This window comes from Rhineura floridana, chromosome 12, assembly GCF_030035675.1.
Source record: "Rhineura floridana isolate rRhiFlo1 chromosome 12, rRhiFlo1.hap2, whole genome shotgun sequence".
NCBI classification, from domain to species: Eukaryota; Metazoa; Chordata; class Lepidosauria; order Squamata; family Rhineuridae; genus Rhineura; species Rhineura floridana.
The window spans coordinates 8972981-8994262 of NC_084491.1; the positions used below are offsets into that span (position 1 = coordinate 8972981).

The 21282-nt window shown below is 45.7% G+C and overlaps 1 protein-coding gene across 12 annotated transcripts in view; it reads left to right on the plus strand.

Moving 5' to 3' along the window:
• ANK1 (ankyrin 1) overlaps positions 1-21282 on the plus strand; it is a 271938-nt gene that overhangs the window by 204580 nt on the left and 46076 nt on the right. For 7 of the 12 annotated variants that reach the window (XM_061592461.1, XM_061592463.1, XM_061592467.1 and 4 more), the window contains 9 exons: positions 799-895; positions 2045-2126; positions 3436-3533; positions 5813-6037; positions 8643-8797; positions 10968-11179; positions 13479-13683; positions 15396-15452; positions 18828-18924. In XM_061592461.1, coding sequence (XP_061448445.1) covers positions 799-895; positions 2045-2126; positions 3436-3533; positions 5813-6037; positions 8643-8797; positions 10968-11179; positions 13479-13683; positions 15396-15452; positions 18828-18924 — 1228 coding nt within the window. The remainder of the gene's footprint in view (positions 1-798; positions 896-2044; positions 2127-3435; positions 3534-5812; positions 6038-8642; positions 8798-10967; positions 11180-13478; positions 13684-15395; positions 15453-18827; positions 18925-21282) is intronic. The other 5 variants (XM_061592462.1, XM_061592464.1, XM_061592466.1 and 2 more) reach the window with 3 other exon arrangements.

Here is a 21282-nt window from a genome sequence, read left to right on the forward strand (position 1 = left end):
AGAGTGCAAGAAATGTAAATTTTTACCTTTGCAAAATAGGCTAGTTTCTACACACACACCTCTCTGTCCTCCATCCAAACAAGCAAAAAGCATGATCAGAGTTTAAGGACACATGCCAGTCACAAGGAGTGCAAGCCTAGAGGGGTGTGGCCTAGAGAGGGGGGGTGTGGCTAAAGAAGAGAAGTAGCCTGGGGAGTTTCCAAAGGTCCAGGTAGAGAGACCTGAGGGGCAGCATCTGAACCCCCTTCCCTGGGACTGAGATAACCCATCTCTGTCTTGTTTGATATATTCCCATGGTAGTACAGTAGTTGGCACTTCCATGCGGTTGGATCCTATACCATTCCTGGGTCGTGTTTGAAGGACAGAATCACGTGGTCACTACCCAAGATCACGTGGGCCATACCCAGGTCAGCATCCTTCACCATCTCGGCCTCTAACACTGGCCACAGGTGTTGCCCACGTGAGCCACCTGTCCCATGTCACTGTAGCCCTCAGACATCACTGAGGCAACATGGTTCCCAGCCAAGTGGAAAGCAACAGTCAGTTAACTCCAAATGAGCTGGGCGCAAGGCTGATTTTAGTCGCTGCAATCGTCCACAGGGCTGGATTCCCTTTTCCTGGCCTGGATCTGTGGCAGCAGAAGGGTTAACATTCCTCCTTGACCCGATTGGCTGTAAACGCTGTGACTGCTACGCTGCTGTGCTTGGCTGGCTCTTAAGTCAGCCCCTGCAACTTGGCCTGAGCCAAGCACCCCGACTGTGCTGTGTTTTTTTCCCTAGCCCTCTCTCTCTCTTTCAGGAGATGAGTTGCCCAGCCCAAAGCCACAGAAGCGGGACGTCCAGTATCAGGAAGATGAGAGAGAAATTGTGGAATTTGTCCCCAAACTGGATCACGTGTAAGACATGCTGTGTGAGGGAGGGGAGGGGCAGGGTAGGATTTATATTTGTGCTGCAGAGTAATCCCAGCGGATGAGGGTCAGCCCAGGACATTTGTGGCCCTGCTAGCAGAAAATCCCTTATGGTGAATATTAAGCATGGAGCGGGATGATTATGATGACTTAATTTATATACCACTTAATTGCCAAGGTGGCTTCTAGGCAGTTTACAAGTATAAAACCAATTTTAAAAAACACACAATTTTAGGTTTTTTTGTGTGTGGTGGTACTTACTCACCAGTAGGCACCTCTTTTTTTGCTGATCATTGGGTGTTGGCACTTTTATCAAGGTATGAGTACCAGCACCTCATATTTTACCAAAAAAAGCAAGTACACAGACAAAATTAAAACGTGCAGTAAAATATGCAATAAAATGCAGTGCACAATTGCATAAAAACATTAGAACAAATATCTATAATTAAATGGCTGGGGAAGTTCCCCCTACTCACTTCCTGATGGAATGAACGGGAGAGTTGAAGAGCCTCTCTAGCATGTGAAATTTAGCAGGCTGCGTATTCCAGCACCTCCAGTTCCTCCCCTGTATCTCATGCACCTGGGTCAGTGAGTGATTGGTGCTCAGCATCACAACAGCCTTTCTTCCGAGAAGAGTCACTTTAAGCTGAGGATGGGAGAGAAATTAGATGTAGTTTGCATTTATAGCCAAATCTATCAAATTTGCTCATATCCAAATTTTGCAGTGCAGTTCTCCAACCAAATGAGGTTTACAAAAATGCATATATTAGGGGGAAATGTGCATACAAATGAAAATATTAGTGAAAATAGCATTATATATTAGAAGTTGCCTGTAAAACTGCACACATAAATGCATTTATTAGGATAAATCCACACTAAAATGCTGAAGAATTATTATGATTCTTTTTTTAAAGCAAATTGCTGCAGAAATGTGGAGAACTGCACTTAAGATTAGAAAAAACAAAACTGACAGATCCTTCTACTTTGAGCCCTTACAGCAGAGGAAAAGCTGGGCCCATAGGTTCCATATAAAACAGTTCCATATAAAAAACAATACAAATATTTTAAAACTATTCCATATATATAAAAACAGAGTTTATTTTTTTTTAAGTTCCTTGACTGTGCTTTGCTTCTCAGAAGGGAGGAGTCACCAGCTATCCCGCAAATCCCTTGTGTCACGCCTGAGACAGTGCTGATCAGACCTGAGGAGCCAGAGCAGGTGGGTGTCTTCCTCAACAGGGCTTGTGGGGCAGAGGCATGTGGATGACTTGAAGGGACCTGTATGAGTATGCCTGGCTGCATTGGAGACTGGTGGCTCCAGTGTCAGTGGGCCAGTGAATCTGCTCCAGGTTTTAGTCCGAACTTTCAAGGACCAGTCCAAGGCGCTGATACCTAGTTCCAAAATAGGTTCAGCACTTTGGACAGTTCCTTGAAAGTCTGGACTTCAATCCAAAGTGGATTCCACTGCCCTACTGGCATCAGACCCACCAGTCTCCAAGGCTTGACTGGCTACATTAATCCACAAGTGCCCCTTTGCTGAGTTGCTCTTGCTTCAGAGATTGGGGCTCTGAATAATAATGATGATGATGATGAAGTATTAAGATTAGTATTAGTACCCCCAACACAGACCTGTGCAGTCCCGGATAAGCTTCTGAGGAAATAGTCTGAAAATAATGGGAACAAGAGGACCCTGGAAGGGGCCTGAGTCTATAGAGGTTTGATAGCTTCGGCTGAAAGGCTTACGTTGTGATATTGTGGTGAGATTGGGGAGACTCAGGTTCAAATCCTCGCTCAGTCTTAAGTTCACTGGTTGAGCTTGGGCTGTTCCCACTGTCTGAGCCTAACCTACCTCAATAGGTTGTTGTAAGGATGCAAAATGGGGAGGGGAGAGAATCATATACACTGCCGTGGAGGAAAAGTGGGATATAAATGCCACAAATAAATAAAATGGGTTATATTTAACTATGTTCTACTCAGAGTAGACACATTGAAGTTAACAGACATGACTAACTTAGGTCCCTTAATTTCATTGGGTCTACTTAGAGTAGGACTTAGCTGAATCCACAACTAATGTCCATTGACTACAGTGGTCTACTCTAAGTTGAACTTAGATGCAACCCAGTATGTTCACACACACACACATAGCTGGAACTTGTTTTTAATGCCGGAACTCAGCCCTGGAGTGTCAAAAAGATTTCAATGTCTCTGAGCATAGGAAGTGTACCTTTGTCTCCCCATTGAATAACTGCAATTAGCCTCCATGCCTCTGCGGTTAGGGGGCAACGCTCCTGTGATCTGATCACGTGCACCTCAAGCAGGCTTTTTTTTTTTTTAAGAAACCAGCCCCTTGTTGTCGTAGGGCTTTGAAGTTGTATGGAGGGAAACAGGTGAAAGACTGATTGCAGCAGAATGGGAAGGCTACTGTATTGTGCGCAGGCATTGGCGTGGCAGGGAGCTCTGTATTTCTGCATGGCTTGGTGGGTTTTAGGCTTTTGTTTAACCTGGAGCTCTCATTCTGCCCTGCTTAGCCTTCCAAGGAATTTGATGAGGAGTCGCTTATCCCAAGCAGCCCTGCCACGGAGACCTCTGACAACATCAGCCCCGTGGCCAGTCCTGTCCACACTGGGTGAGTTATTCCCTCCTGCTTCCTCCATTGAAGCACAGTCCTGTGTGCAGTGCGGAGTGTCCCCTGCCAAACCCAGGAAAAAGTAGTAATTTCCTCTAGACATTAGGGATATAAGAAGGATCAATTCATGAAGCTGCTTTACTTAAATATTCACTAATAGGCAAAAAAACCCCTTGCAGTTGAAGAACGTACCTATAGCCAACAGATGTTTCTATCAAACTTTAAAAAGCAGGAAAATTGGGCAGCAATAGTGAATGCACCAGGGGAGCAGGAGACCTGACCTCCTCTCTGAGATATTGTACTGCCCTACAAAATTGTAAAAATGCAAACACAATTTGGGCTGCTCATTCACAGTCCAAACCACTTCCTGTGTAGTTTGGAATAATATGGTAACCCTCACAGAGCTTAAATCAGAGCGGCTGATTGTTAAACTACTTTGGACACTGGAGCTCTGTCAGGGGAATAGGAGTCTCCTCTCATCCTTCACAAACTACACTTCTCAGGATTCTGTGGGGGAAGCCATGACTGTCTAAAGGGAAATAAAGGTCTGGTGTGGGTGTGGTCCCCTGATTAGGCAAGCCAAGCAGCTGTGAGTCTGGCTTTTAGAACACTGACAGTTGGTTCTTACTGAGCATGCCTTGCCTTATCATTGAGGTCAACGCTAAATTTTGTAAATTAATTAAAAATCAGCCAGGCACTTCTTTAACTTTTAAACTGCAGACGATGAAGGTCAGAGTATGGGGCAAGGTCAGTAATAGGATTACAGGTACTCTGTGAACATGGGTGATTTTTAATGCATTCCAACAGATTATGAGAACTCTGGCAGAAAAAAGTCCAAAAGGGGTCTGGGTTTTTTCTCTCTCTTTTTACACTTTGGATTCTTAATTCTCTCTGACTGTTTTGTGTGTCGCCATGCAAATTCCAAGGGTGTTAAGCAAGCGTTTCTGAGTTCAGGACTATAAGTTTTGTAAGGTTTTGTTTTGAAATGAGTTTATGGGAAGGATCAGAATGGCATGGGGGGTATTTTCAATTTAACATTGAGGAATGCAAAAAATCCATGCTGAATATAGTATACAGCCACTCTTGTGGCTGTATAATACTGAGTCAAAACATTACATAGGAACATATGAACGTAAGAAGAGCCTGGTTGCTGGATCAGGCCAATGGCCCATCTAGTCCAGCATCCTGTTCTCACAGTGGCCAACCAGATGCCCATGAGAAATCCGCAAGCAGGGGTGTGCACTGTGTGAAGAACGACTCCTTTCTTTCATCTGTCCTGAATCTTCCAGCGTTCAGCTTCACTGGATGAGCATGAGTTCCAGTGTTATGAGAGCCAGTGTTCAGTGGTGGCTGGTAGATCAACTTCACTGGAGCAGTGGAATCTGCTCCGTGTTTTAGTTTGAACTTTTAAGGAGCTGTCCAAGGTGTTTCTCTATAATTGCGTCATGCCTTCCTAACACTTCTTGCACACAGAGCATGCATTAACAAGACGCATCTTGCATATTTCTTTTATCTTTGACGTGTCTCTCTTCCTCCTCCTACCTCTGATGATGTTTGCCCTCCCATCTTCATTTCTCTTTCCAAAAGATGGTTGAGGTGCTGGCATGGGCCACCTTAGACCAGGGCATGATGACCCAGTAGCTGCTTACCACTTGAGGAGCAACTGCAAGAGAAGGAACACGTGCATTGCCACATTCTTCTGTCACCGGTTTGAGACTCTTAGGTCCCGTCTGTCATACTTCTTTAAACAGCTGTGGCTTCCCCCAAAGAATCCTGGGGACTGTGCCTTGTTAAGGGTGCTGAGAGTTGTTAGGAGAACGCTGTTCCCCTAACAGAGCTATGCTTGCTAGTGTGGTTTAACAGTCAATTCATCTTCCCAGGAAACTCTGGAACTTGTAGTTCTGTCAGAGGTATAGGGGTCTCCTAACAGCTCAACATCCTTAAAAATGTAAATGTACTGCCTTCAAGTCGATTCCGACTTATGGCAACCCTATGAATAGGGTTTTCATGAGGCTGAGAGGCAGTGACTGGCCCAAGGTCACCCAGTGAGCTTCATGGCTATGTGGGGATTCGAACCCTGGTCTCCCAGGTCATAGTCCAGCACCTTAACCACTACACCATACTGGCTCATCCTTAAGCAACTACAATTCCCAGGATTCTTTGGGGGAAGCAAGGACTGTTTAAAGTGGAATGATACTGCTTTAGATGTGATGTGCAGAGGGGGCCTTAGAAGCCCTGCGTTGGTCTATGCAACAGACTCTTTACCTTTTGCCCCCCAGATTCCTCGTAAGTTTCATGGTTGATGCCCGTGGTGGGTCCATGCGAGGAAGCAGGCACAATGGTCTTCGCGTCGTCATCCCACCCAGGACCTGCGCAGCACCCACACGCATCACCTGTCGCCTGGTCAAGCCCCAGAAGCTGCCGGCACCACCCCATCTGGCTGAGGAAGAAGGATTGGCCAGCAGGATTATTGCACTAGGACCTGCTGGAGCACAGTTCCTCAGGTAAAGCCTGCCTTCCTGGCTAGAGTGGTCAGTAGGGATAAGGGACAAATTAGATTCAGTTGATTTTAAAGCCAAATATATCAAATTCACACTTTCCAAAATGATATGAGAACTGAAACCCAGACATCCTTCAAAATTTGGACTTATCCAAGTTTTACGATGCAGTTCTCCAGCCAACCAATGCTTACAACAATGCATACATTGACTCGTAGTGTCGGGGAATTAGGTCTTACCAATGACCCCAAAGCCACTCCTGGGTGATCAAGCCAGGAGATAGCTGGAACAAGCAGAAGGAGTTTTGGGACCGCACCAAGATCAAAGGTTTTAAAAGATTTATTGAAAGATGTCCAATTGACACAGCCGGAGGTGCTCTTGTGAGTCACCTGCTGCAGGAATGGAAAAATGCAAAACTAAATATGCCCAACAGTCCTGATTTTTCATACTCACACACTCAACGCAAGTAGCTGTAGCGAGGAAGAAGAGACTTGGAGAAAGAGTTTCAGGTGGTAGGCTGTGGTAGAAAATTTCTTAACTCTTTTGATGAAGCTGGAGTGTATTTATAGTCAGATAATATTATGATGTTCTTTTGATATCTTTACTGAGCCCCAGTATCACATGCATCAGTTGGTCAGCTGGCACTTGTAATGGTGCCAATCTCTTGGCACATCCATGTTCTCAGGACTGCATCTCCTCCTTCTCATACCAGCTTGGTGCCTATCAAGGGTGCTGGTTATGGGATCTCTTTTAGGGTATTCAGACTTACATTAGAATTATAACATTTGTTTATGGTTCATGTATTCCAGACACCCTCCAAGCCTCCAGTTTCAGTTATAAGCCCTAGAAAGTGAAATTCATTCAGACGCACACATTTTCTACATGTTAACATAACATAGACCACTCTATCATTGGTGGCCTTGGGTAACTAGCTTGTTCCCTAGCACATACAAGCAGTGTAACAGACACTGAGCTTTGTTTTGCAAACAAGATGGAGAAAGTTATAAACATTCTTGGCTTTATTTAAAACACTGTATTTCTGACATTTTCAATACTAAGAACATATTCAAGTAGCAGTATCAATAATAAATGGTGTATAGAGGTGTTCAGGCATTGATACATAAAAGAAGGAGCAAATATATAGCAAATATACTTTAATCATGTCAATGTTAGGAGGAAATGAATATAAAAATGAATATATTCATGAAAACAACATACATACATTGTATTAGGAGAAACTGCTTGCAAAAATGTGTACATTAGTCAAAACTGTAGAAAAAGATTTGATTATTAGGAGAAATTTGCACTAAAATGCTGAAGAATTTTCATGGGGATTTAAAAAATAATAATAATCACAAATTACTGCAGAAATATGGAGAACTAAATTTCAGATTGGAAAGGTGAGAAACAGAGAGAATGGAAACTGACAGATCTTTCCATCTCTAGTGGTCAGTGCAGATCTCATGCTTCTCCAGGCAATGCCTCAGTTGCCACTTAAGCCATGCCTGCACAAATGGGCTGCTGGGTTATCACCACTCTGGGTGGGAGCTCCAGTTGCCCACCAGCCACCTGTTTGCAGGGGCTGACTGGGAAAGGGAGATGGCAGATCTCTGCTCCTACTACTGTTACATCAGAAATACACCCAAACCGTAATGGTATTGCTAAGCCCCAAATGGATATAATCCCAACACATTCCTTCTGGGTGCTCCTGGTCTGAAATGGGATTTTTTCCCTTCTCCTCTCCCTCAAGCAGCATCAGAGAGCTCTGGCTCTCCACCCTTTTTTTATTTTTCAATCAATTCTATGCTGCTTTTCTAGGCAAAGCCCATCCACAGCAGCTTACAACTATAAACTAAACATATTTCTTTGAAAAACCAATATTACGAAAATCCAACAACAATAAAAGAATAAAACCCATTCAAATGCTCCATAACATAATCTACTCCGGTCTCAGTCTAGCACATGGGAGAAAAGTTACTCAAGGGAAGGCCAATCAAAAGAAATAGGACTTTAAGGCCTTCTGAAAATCCTGAAGTGCTACTGCATGCCTTCTGGGAGGGAATTCCAAAATCATGGGGCCACCACAGCAAAGGTCCTCCCTCTCTCATTCGTAGATGAGACACAACACCATGGCCCCAGAGCTTGAACTGTCTCGCTCTGAATGTTTGGTAAACTTTCTTCCCTTCCTTAGGAGAAACCTCCTAATGGTAAGAGTCACTTGGCAATGGACAGGCTACCTTGGGAGGTGGTGGGATCTTCTTTGCTGGAGAGATTTAAGCAAAGGCTGAACAGCCAGCTGTCAGGGATGATGTAGTTACAGCCTGCATTTGAAGTTCTGCATAGATCAGTAGGTTAGGTTAGATCAGGCATAGCCAATGAGGTACTCTCCAGATGTTGTGGACTGTAGCTCCCATCATCCCTGTCCTTTGGCCATGCTGGCTCGAACTGATGGGAGAGATAGTCCAGAATATCTGAAGGGCACCTTGTTGGCTTCCTTTGGACTGGATGACCTCCAAGGTCCCATCCAACTCTATGATTCTGTGGTTCTCTGAACTCATTGGAGAGGATAGTGGCCATCCACTTTGGGCCCTGACACATAGTTTTCTTGCAGCCCCGTAATCGTGGAGATCCCTCACTTTGCCTCGCATGGGCGTGGTGACCGGGAGCTGGTGGTTCTGCGCAGCGAGAATGGATCTGTATGGAAGGAGCACCGCAGCCGCTACGGAGAGAGCTGCTTGGACGAGGTCCTGAATGGAATGGATGAAGGTATGGGCATCTGGCCAGAGGAGGGAAAGCCAGTAGAGAAGGTGGCCCCAGTGCTGCCCAGGGAGCCATGACAAAGTGACTCCTCTGCTGGAGCAGCTTTGCTGGCTTCCAGTCTCTTTTCAAGTCCTGTTCAAAGTGCTGGTTACAAAGCCTCAGCTCCCGGGACTGGGGATCCCTTTTCAGCCCAAGGGCTGCATTCCCTTCTGGTCAACCTTATGAGGGCCACTGGCCAGTGGCTGGGAGGGCCAGAGGCAGATGTAGGCAGAGCAATGAACATGAATTTTAACTTTGCACACTAGGCTAGTTTCTACACACTCACATACCCCCTCATCCGGGCAAGCAAGAAGCATCTCCAAGGGCATATTCCAACCAGGCAAAAATGCTCAAGGAGGATGCAAGCGAGGGGTGTGACTCAGGAGGTGTGTTGCCTCCTGAGGGCCAGATAGACAGGTCTAGAGGGCCACCTTTGGCACCTACACCTAAGGTTCCCCATCCCCACCCTAACAGCTTATGATCAGGCTGGCTGGAGGACTTCCTCTACCCATGGTGAACTTCCTATGCGTTACAAATTGTTGGACAGGCTCCTCTCTGTGTCCTAACACAACAGCAATATGGTTGGTTGGGATGTGGTTGTGGTTGTGGCTAAGCAGTGGAACTCCTCATTCAAGTTTATTTATTTAATTATTTGATTTATATCCCGCCCTGGACTCCTGCTGGGAGGAAGGGGGGGATATAAATCAAATAATCAAATAAATAAATAAATAAAGTTTGGAGTGCTAGGGGCTGCCACCCCTGCATGCTCTGCATGTCAACTCCGCTACCTGACCCCCAGGGATGGAAACCCCAGGTACTCTCCACCCTCACTAAACCCCCCCAGTGCCCCCAACAGCAACCCACCTCACACCCGCTCACACTCCACAGTTGTTCTCTCGCATGGCTGCCTGCCTACCCTGCTGTCACAATCACCCGGCTGATTAGGATGAGGAGACAATCTGGCAAGAGGAGCAGTGGAGGAAGGTGGAAGGCAGCAAGAAGCAGCGGGCATCTGTCCTGGTAATCTGCTGCTGCAACAGCAGCCATATATCCTGAGGCTGGCCTCCTCTTCTGGCCGCCTTTCCCCTTCCTGCACTGCTTCTCCTGCTGGATCATCTCATCAGTGTAATCAGTCAGGGGGTGGCAGCCACAGTGTAGTTTGCAGCACTACCTATCTGTGGCAAAGTGAACTGCAGCTTGACTTGACTTCTTATATTTTTATGTATATAGGTATACACACATAGCAGCTGAGTGCAGAAATTAATAGACTAGTAAGACTGGTGGTTAAAAGACTAAAGAAACGTAAGGTTTATTACTCCTGGAAAAGAAAGTCATTTTGATTACAGACATATATGTGGCCACTAACATAGAGAAGAAAGAGGAAGGAAGTAAACCCTGAGAAAAACAGTCTACATATCAACAAGTTGTTACTACAGAAGGAATGTGGGAGGGAAGCATAGGTTGCTGTTCTGTCTATCAACCCCCACTGGTTCAGGTTAACTGTTACAACCATCGGTGCTTTACTCCCAACATGCCCTTTGTTTTGGGAGTCCTACTTTGATGCTTTTTCACTGCCTCACAAAGGACGTTTTATTCCAACAGGCATTTTTTCCTGGCAAGTTGATGATGTCTGTTTTATGGTCCCTGACTTTTTCTATGACCTTTTTTCCCCAGCTATCTTTTGTTTTGCAGCTCTCTCAAATTGTCTCTGTGTTGTTAATTTTTTTTGCTTACAGTTTCATCTGTCCACTGGTAGCTCGACTCAAAAGGAAAAGGAAAAAAACAGTTCCCAATTGTAAAAATCTGAAGCTGTAAGAAATGTGAATATATTAAGCTGCTTTATGATGAGTCAAGGGCTGCATACACACCATATATTTAAAGAACATGATTTCCTCCAAAGTACAGTAGTTTGTTAAGGTGCTGGGAACTGTGGCTCTGTGAGGGGTAAACTATAGTTCCCAGGATTCTTTGGAAGAAGCCATGTGCTTTAAACATGTGGTGTTGATCTGTTTTCTGAACCTTTAATGAATGACAAATCTTATTATATTGATTCATTTCTGATGAGATGCTTGCAGCAATGCACAGTTTAGGTACTTGTTGCTCTATGCATTTATCATACTGCTGCCAATTTTTACAGAGCTGGAGAGCCTAGAGGAACTGGAAAAGAAGAGGATTTGTCGCATCATCACCACAGATTTCCCACTTTACTTTGTGGTCATGTCTCGTGTGTGCCAGGACTGCGACCAGATTGGCCCAGAAGGTGGCTGTCTACAGAGCACATTGGTGCCTATGGTCCAGGCCACATTCCCAGAAACGGCGGTGACCAAGAAAGTCAAACTAGCTCTGCAGGTACAAGGTCAATAGTGAACTGATCCACACCATACATTTAACACACATTTAAAGCACATGGCTTCCCCCAAAGAATCCTGGAAACTGTAGTTTATTAAGAATTCTGGGAATTATAGCTCTGTGAGAAGTAAACTACAGTTCCCAAGATTCTTTAGGGGAAGCCATGTGCTTTAAATGTGCTCTAAATGTATGGTGTGGATGTGACCAGTATCTTTATAGCAAGGTGGGCTTCAGAGACCTGGGGTGGGTGTGTGTGGACATTGGTGCCCATGTGTATTTGTGTATTAGGATTCGTGGGCTTTGTAAAAAAGAAGCATATTTTTCAGCTGGAATAACCTATGCAAATTAAATTAGTATATGTTTCAATTTGCAACATTCTGCTGGTAATCGAAGAATGTGGAATAGTTTCATAGGGAACGATGGAAAGACACTGAGATCTACGCAAAGTATCTGAGCGTGCCCCGAGAATAAGGAATAGCAACCGGGGCCAGATGATGATGAAAATTGGCTGTGAGGCACAAGGGTGAATTTGTGCACTAGGCAAATACATTCAGCATCCTGAGCACCTAGCTCATTAATTTATTTATTTTGCAAAACAAGTTTTTGGTACTAAAAGTCATGAAGATAGGTTTTAAAATTTGTGAGCAAAACGGCAAACTATCAAAAATCAGAGAAGAGGCTGAGTAGGAATTGCAATGGCTGGGGATGAGGCTTTGTTGCCATGAGCCACTCTTATTATTAGTAGTAGTAGTATTGATATTTATTAGTCGCTTTTTTCCCCAAAATGGAACTCAAAGCGACTTACAAAAAAGAATGTGCTCGAAGTGGCTGACAACGAAAGCAAACAACAGTTACAAAAACAATTTCATGATAAAATAATACAACAATAACAAATGTCACTGCAAACACAAAAACCATTACCCTTCTCATGATTAGTGGCAGGAGAATATTTTATGCAAATACATTCATGAATGTTTTAATTTCACAGATTTTACCATTGCAAAATTCACATTTCCCTGGCATCAGATTCGGTTGCTTTGGCCATTCTGAGCTATGCACTGTGCCAGGGAGTTTCTTTGCAGCCTAAAGAAAAGAAGAAGCAAACCTCTGAGGGCTTTGCACAGATCTATCCAGGTTGCAACTGGTGTCCAGCGCTTTGGAGCAATGAAGTTTTCAGGGGCAATTGAAATTTCTCTGATTGAGCATGTGCAAAGTCTCATTTGAATCCTAAGCCAGAGGAGTACATTTTTGGGAAATGATGCTCACTTCCCAGAATCATAGAGTTGGAAGAGGTAGACATCATAATACATCTTAGTGTGGAATAGATTTGTATTCTGAACCCAAGGTACTTCTGCCACGGCACTAATAGGTTGCTGTAGTAATGTTAGGCTGCATTAGGAGAGAAGAGGCTATCAAAGTCAATAGGAGCCTCCTTCCCAGAGTGAACAGCAATTCCAGGAGGGGAGCAATTTCTGTTGAGATTCTAGCATGAGCGGGGGAGGGAGCTTACCCTAACCCTCCTTGCATACCTCAGTCCAAGCCCTGATGGAGAGGGGGGCTACGGCTATTATTTAAGCAAGAAACAGCAGACGCATTCATTGTATACACCCATTTAATACATTGTCTAATTTGAATCCCCTGCCAGCTGTTCACAGGACTGGCTATAGGGTTGCCTTCAACGGAGCCCACAGCAGTGCACATGGTAGACATCCTGGCCTTGTAGCTCTGTTTTCAGCACAGGCCCTCAAAGTCCGGCTGGTGCTGTGTGAGCCTTTCCTGGCTCTGCTGTCATCAGTGGCAGCTGGCAGCTCCATCTCAGTGGGGCAGTGGAATCCTCTTTGGGTTTTAGTCCGAATTTGCAAGGATCTGTCGAAATTCGAACTAAAACCTGGAGTGGATTCCACTGCCCCACTGACATGGAGCGGGCAGCCACCACTGGCTGCCCCACTTCCCATTTCTCTCTCTGCATTTATGTGACACTTGATGATGAAATGTCTCTTAGCAGGGCTGGTACCTGAGGTTGGCATACTTGGGCACCTGTTGAGGACCACAGCTCTTGCGAGGGGCCCACTGCTGCTCCTCATCATTGCCCATTTGCTTGCTAACCCACCCATTCCCACTGTCTCAGAGAGGGTGAATGATGGCAGCTGGAGCCTGCTCACTCGATTGCTTTCCAGCTTTCTCCCTCGCAAGGAGCAGGCGGTAGCAGCAAGCGGGTGACAATAGCAGCAAGGGGGGCCTGCCCTGCAGGGATCATCTGCCAGCACCATGTTCACCCTTTTGGTGTTTCTCCCTGCAGGCACAACCGGTACCAGATGAGCTGGTGACGAAACTGCTGGGGAACCAGGCAACGTTCAGCCCGATAGTGACGGTGGAGCCACGCCGCAGAAAATTCCACCGCCCCATAGGGCTGCGCATCCCCCTGCCCCCTTCATGGAGGGAGAACCCCCGGGACAGTGGGGAAGGTGATACCACCAGCCTGAGACTCCTCTGCAGTGTCATAGGTGAGTGGGGATATCTGACGGCATTTTCTCTGGCCTCCTCCCTCTCCTCAGTTCATTACCCCATTCGTAGGATGGCAAGCTGCAGTAGGGGGAGATTTCAGGGATTTTGGAAGGGAGGCCCTGAAAGGGGCAAACGTACCACCAGAGCTCCAAGGTGCTCTGCTGACATCAAACCCCCATGATTCCCCCCTAGAGTGAGGGTAGGAAGCATTACATTCACTTTGGCTTCAGAGCAATGCTACATGGTGGCATCATCACACCGCGCCATTCCGAAGCCATTCAGAGTGAGGGCAGTGCTTTCTGCCCTCACTCGAGGAGGAAATTGTGGGGGAGATGCAATGGTGGCAGCAGGGAGATCTAGGAGTTATGGCAGTGCTAAGAATTGAAACTATGCGGCAGTGAGAACAGGCAGCAGTTTCAAGGAAACTTCTCCCTCCCTCACACCCAGGCTTCCCCATAACCCAAAGGCTGTCCCTTTGTTGGATGGGTTGCTCTTCCAGGGGTACTTAACCAATTTTCTGTTTGATTGAGTGATTGTTCTTAATGGTTCTGGGACTCAGCTATGCCACCTGCCTAGGGAAGCCTTTAATCATGGAATCATAAAATTGGTGCAGGAAGTCTGGAGCTAGCTCAGCCTTCACCAGCCTGGTGCTCTCTAGATGTTTTGGACTTCAGTTGCCATCAGCCCCAGCATCATACTGCCCTGCTGACTGGGGCTGGTGGGAGCTGTAGGCCAAAACACTTGGTGGGCACCAGGTTGGGGAAGGCTGAGCTTGAGCATCCCTAATAGGTGATGTTCCAGATGGATGCCTTCTGGAGATGCTACATTTTTCTAGCATTGGATGCGCTATCAGGATTTTGTTATAGTTTTGTACTTTGGAAAAATATCCCCATATTAATTTTTTTATAACTACTAGGGGCTCCAGGTTCACATGCAACTCCTTCCCCAGGTTTCCAAGACCCCTCTACCCTTCCCCAGGTCATGAAGGCCTTTTATCCCTCTTCCCCAATAGCAACAGTGAGGCCTCCCATGGAGTGCCTCCACGGGTTGCCCAGACTACCATCTGCCGCTGTGTGCTCACTGTTCCATTCTCAAGTTGGCTTTGCCTCCCCTACTGGCTCTGGAGGAAAGGGAGGTCCCACAGCAGTGATGCTAAGGCCTCCCATTAAACAGCTCTGTGGGTTGTCCAGGATGCCACCCACTGCCCACTCCCACCACTACCCGTTCACTTGCTTGCTCTGTCACTCTCCTCTTGGTCTTGTCTGGCCACCTTCCTTCCTTCCTTCCTTCCCCCCACCACATGACCTTGAGCATAGCAAGGCTCAGTCACACTTCAGTTCGCAGCGCCATCTGTTTGTGGCGAAGCAAACTGCAGCATGATTGTTAGACTTACAAAAATATAGAGAAAGATATGTTTTATTAATTTCCATGTATAAAACAATTTACTATTAACAATGCAAAGGAACAACAGAAGTGAACACTCCCCCAAATTAAAGTGATCTATTAAAATAATTTTAAAATAAGTAATCCAAAAGATTAATTATAATTCTTCCAGTACCATATCTCTATGCCATCATTTAGGATCAGCCTAGGTAAGATATTAAGTCTCTAATAAAATGAAGGCGTGATGACATAGCTAACATTTGCAGGGTTTATGAACAAACTTCTACATAAACCATAAAAGGCTCCTGTGTTTGTTTTGTTTATTTAGAAGACTCATACCCTACCTTGCAATCAACCGATTTTCAAGGCGACTTACAAGCAACAGGTAATAATAGCAGGAACCCTTAACTCACACATACATGCACACACACATAACCCTTTAGTTCTGTAGCCAGTAGATACAGCCAGAGCAAGCTTCCCTGTAGCTCTGCAGTTTTGGAGTGACTGGCAATTGTTCTTTCTGGTGGTGGTCTGGAGCTGTGATTAGAGCATTGGACTAGGACCTGGAAGACTAGGGTTCAAATCCCCACTCAGCCAGGAAGAGAGGGTGACTTTGGACCAGTCACACACTCTCAGCCTCACCTAGACCATAGGGTTGCTGTGAAGATGAAAGGAGGGCAAGGAGAACCATATATGCTGTCTTGAAATCCTTGGAGGAAAGGGGGGTCATGCAAATGACAAATTAACAAGTAAGTAAATAGAACAAAACTTCCTGCAGCTGCTCCTTATCTGGCTGGTGGATGGCAGCAGGCTGGTCTTCCCTTTGCTGTGATTATCTTCTTGGGAGGCAGGTTGTGCCCTTGATTCCCTGGCTGATGGAGGAGTGTGTCATTTTTCCTCTCTTCAGTCTCAGGCTGTCTGGCATTTGGAGCAGAGTGCTCTTTCTAGCAGGGAGAGGGAAATCTTCCAATTTAGCGAGGCCCATTGTTCCTTTGACCATGTGGGAAATGCCTCAAAGAGGGCAATGTTTAACACTGGCTGCCAAATTCTCCACAAGCTGCAGTCTTTAAAGGCAGCCTCAGGTATAATGCATTGCAGTGGTCTAACCTAGAGGTTACCAGAGCATAGACAACAGCAGTTAGGCTATACCTGTCCAGATAGGGATGCATCTGGGCCACCAGCTGAAGCTAATGGAAGGCACTCTGTGCCACCAAGGCCACTTGAGACTCGAAGTGACAATAATGGATCCATGATGGACAGTAATGGTACCCCTAAGCTATGTACCTGCTTCTTCAGAGGGAATGTGACCCCATCCAGAGCAGGCCACATCCCATCCATCTGGTCTATGGAACCATCCACTAACAGTGCCCCAGTCTCATCTGGATTAAGTTTCAGTTAACAGGCTCTCATCCAGTCCATTACCAAGGCACGACACTGATCCAGCACATCCACCGCAACACCTCAAAACACTTCTCAAAGGAGAAGCAGAGCTGTGTGCCATCAGCATGTTGCTGACAATGTGCCCCTAAAGTCCAGATGCTCCCACTCAGCAGTTTCATGTACATGTTAAATAGTGTAAGATCAAAGCCTATGGAACCCCACACTGAAGGTCACACTGGGCCGAGCAACATTCTCCAAACATCACCCTCTGAAGATGGCCATCCAAGTAGGACTGGAGCCACTGCAAAGCAGTACCAGCTACCCCCAATTCGGACAGCTGCTCCAGGAGAATACCATGGCTGATGGTATCAAAAGCTGCTGAGAGATTAAGGAGAATTAACAGGGATACACTTGCCCTCTCTGTCTCCCAACAGATGTCATTATACTGGGCGACCAAAGCAGTGTCCATACCGAAACTGGGCCTAAACAATTGAAATGGAACTAGAAAATCAGTTTCATCTAAGCGAACCTGTATCTGATCTGCAACCACGTGCTCAAGAACCATTCCCAAAAAGGGGAGGTTAGCAACCGGTCAATAGTTACTTAGGTTTTCAGAATCCAGGGAGGGTTTCTTAAGGAGTGGTCTTGCCACTGCCTCCTTTAAACAGGCAGTGACTACTTCCTTTTGAAAGGAGGCATTAATCATCTCCCTGGCCCAGCTGGCTGTCCCCCCTAGTTTTTGTCAGCCATGGGGGGCAAGAGCACAAGTGGTTGCCTGGACAGAACAAAGCACCCTGTTCACATCCTCAACCCTCGCCAACTGAAACTTATCTGACACGACAGGATAAGACAGTATTCTGGACACACCTTGAAACTCATCTGCTATAACTGTGGAGTTAAAATCCTGGCAGATGCAAGTGATTTTACCCTGAAAATGCTTTGCAAACAGGTCACAGCGAGCCACCGTTGGTTCTACCACCTCCTATGGGCCAGAAGGTAAAAGGCCCCAAACAACCCAGAAAAGCTCTGCTGGACAGCATAATGAGGATGTAACAGAGGCAGCAAAATATGCTTAGGCTTGATAATGAGCACTTAGTAGTGTTCATCTGCATTCGTCTGGAGTTTTTCTGCACTTGTGTTCAAGTTGTCTCCTGGTTTGTTTCATTACCCTTAGCTCAGATGTATACCAAGGAGCCAAATGGGCTCTACACAGCAGAAGAAGGCACTCAGGAGTGAATGTGTAGATAGCCCAGGCCATCTGCGTATTCCTCAGATTAACCAAGGCTTCAGCAGGAGTGCCAGTTATATCAGCTGGAAAATCCACCAGATTTTCTGGAAACCAGTTGGATCCATCACCCGCTAAGGACAGACCATCATAATAGGTCTCCCGCCTCTACAGAGGGGCAAAGATGCTGAAAGCCTAAATCTCAACAGGAGATGTTCCAACCATAAGAAGGGACTGATGCTAATATCTCCCAGGTTCAAATCACCTTCTTCTGGTCCAGTCGAGAAAACCAGATCCAGAGTGTGGCCTGCCACATTCATCAGAGTGCTGACATGTTGGAACAGCCCCATAATTGTCATGGTGGCCATGAAGTCCTGAGCCGCCCAAGTTAATGGCCTCAACATGGATGTTGAAGACCCCCAGAACTAACAGTCTGGGAGTCTTCAACATTGCCTTCAAGACCATCTCTGTCAGCTGAGGCAGGGAGACTGCTGGGCAGTGAGGCAGGTGATAAACCAGCAGAATCCCAAAATATAATGCTCTTTTGTATGCTAGTTTCACTATTATATTCCTTTATATACACACTTTACTCTAGCCTATGGATTTTTGTACACATTACTTGGCTGGAGAATTACATTGCAACATTTGGAAAAGTATTGATTTCAAAGGATGGCTGTATTTCAGTTTGGGCATTGTTTCAGAAAGTGTGAATTAGGGAGGTTTGCCTTTAAATCAAATTTATCCCCTACCCCTAATCAGCACTCTGCACAGCCAGGCTTCTGCTTAAAACCAATTTTTTCCCCCAGAGTTGAAATCCAGTGGTGGCTGATGCCCATTGGGACTTGGTAGGGTAGAAGGGCAGGGAGGCCAGTGCCAAGCAGAGCCAACTAATTCTGGTTTTGCCCCCATCCTCTTCCCTGTTGAAATCTACAAAGGCAACATAAAGACTAAAGAGGAGGAAGTTGACAGGCAGGTGTTTGTGTGTGTGTGTGGGGGGGGTTTGGCTGGGGTTGGCCTTCATGGACCAGCTTTCATTGGTCAAATCTGGAAACGCATATTTTGGATTGAATGCAGCGAGGGCACTTCCAGATCAGTCTGACAGCTCCAGAAATGTTGTGTTTTCTCCTTCTCTTTTCTTTTCACTCTCTGTCTCAGGAGGAACAGCCCCAGCACAATGGGAAGACATCACTGGCACCACAAAACTAGTCTATGCCAATGAGTGTGCAAGCTTCACCACCAATGTTTCTGCCAGGTGAGCTTGAGGAATGATTTGGGAGAGTGGGTTGCACAACACCTCTGGGACTCACGCTTAAAACAATGACAATTAAACCAGTCACAGCTGAAAACTGGAAACATACAAAAAGGTTAACAAGTGAGAAGGGTTAAAGTCTGGCAAATAGCTCAGTTATCTGAATTCACTGAAAGTTTCCAACTAAGGCTGGGATGGGGAAAGGTGGACTATAAATCCCATCATCCCTGGCCATTGGGCATGCTGCTGGAGGGGATGATGGGAAATGGAGTCCAACAAAACCTGGAGGGCCACAATTTCTCCATCCATGGATTAAATTATGAAAGTCAACAAAAACCAAGGTAGGACAAGTATTTATTTTGTTTTATTCATTTGATTCCATTTATGAATTTCTTCCCATAAAATATATTGAAGTGATTTCACAGTAAATAACAGTATGGCAAGCGTTTTTCCTTTTGGAAAATTGGACATAATATTAGAAATTTAAGGGAGTATGGCAACCTTTTCTTTTTCAAAACTTTCAGAAGGTTAGGCTTAACATCAGAAACTTAGTTTTGTTACTGGGTTTTAAATATAGTTGGTTCAATGAAAGAAGACTATGTTTGGAGTTAATAAAGTGAAGGCTACTTTAAAATATATTCTGGATTGTATTCAGCTAAATCCTGGTCAGAGTAGACCCATTGAAATCAATGAACCTAAGTTGGGCATGTCTATCAACTTTAATGGGTCTACTCTGAGTAAGACTAGCACTGAATTCCACCCTATATATTTATCTATATTGTACTGAGTTATATAGTTATATCTTTGTTTGTTTATTGCATTTACATCCCATCTTTTCTCTAAGGAGCTCAAGGTGGCATACATGGTTCTCCCCTTCCCTGTTTAATCCCCACAACACCTCTGTGAGGTAGGTTAGGCTAAGAGGCAGTGACTGGCCCAAGGTCACCAGTGAATTTCATGGCTGAATGGGGATTCAAACCCTGGTTTCTCAGATCCAAGATAATCTATTACTTAATTGTTTGATTGTTTTTTTTAAAAAAAAATGCAAGGGATACCAAATGCCCACTGGAATGGAATGCACTGGTTGAACTAGGGGTTGGGTGGTCCTCCAGATGTTGCTGGACAACAGCTCCCATCATCCCTGACCATTGGCCACACTGGCTGGGGCTGAGGAGAGCTGGAGTCCAACAGTGTCTGGAGGGCTGCAGGTCCCTCATCCCTGGGTTAAACCATGACCTTTAGTTTGACTCCAAATACCGGAACAGAGCACTTGATGCGGAGCCCAATGGCGGCTGGTGGCTCCATGTCAGTGGGACAGTGGAATATGCTCTGAGTTTTAGTCTGAACTTTCAAGGAACTGTCCAAGGTGCTTCTGCTGACAAACAAAAGGAAGAGCTTATTCACACAATGCATTGTTAAACTATGGAATCCGCCCCCACGAGAGGCAATGATGGCCACCAACTTGGATGGCTTTAAAAGATTAGGCAAAATTCATGGAGGATAAGGCTATCAGTGGCTACTAGCAATGATGGCTGTGCTCCGGCACCAAAATCAGATGCAGTATGCTTCTGAAAACCAGTTGCTGGAAGCCACAGGAGGGGAGAGTGCTCTTGCTCTCAGATCTTGCTTGTGGGCTTCCCATGGGAATCTGGCTGTGGGAATAGGATGCTGGACTAGATGGGCCGCTGGTCTGGTCCAGCAGCCTGTTCTTATGTTCTTAAGCAGCTCCTTGAAAGTTTGGACTAAAACCCAGAGCAGATTCCACTGCCCCACTGACAAGGAGCCACTAGCCGCCACTGGTCAAGCCATATAAGAACATTACGGCACTTAAAGCTATATCAGTGCATCTGGGAGCACAGTCCCCCTCAACTGGTTGGTCACATCAGGTTTCATCTAGTCGCATTCCAGAGCTGCCAGTATATAATTGCACACCCCTCCTTCCCAGCAGGGTGGAAAGTTCAGGGCAGCCAGTGTTTTCCTTTAGAGGAAAATGCACTTGGAGGCATATTTTTAAAGATGGGTCAATAATCCCCCCTTTTGGAGTTGTGGCTGTTTTTCAGGGTTGGGGGTGGGCAAAGATCCCTGAGTTTGGGGGTTGTCTGCCTACAATTTTACAAGTTGCAAGCCTCCCCTGCTTTTCCTGACTTTTTAAAAAACGTTGTGATTGGTTGTTGCAAGCTTGAGGATATCCATCGCCTTGCTGTGTGCTCCTCTCCCCTGCCCTTTCAACTTTAAAAGGAGATTTGTGGCTCTCTGTAGCCTTCTGGCCTCACCACATTTTCTAGAGCAATTATACATTTGCATGGCTGTTCCAAGAAATGTTGTCGTTGTCGTTGTTATTATTTGCCCGCCCTTCACCAG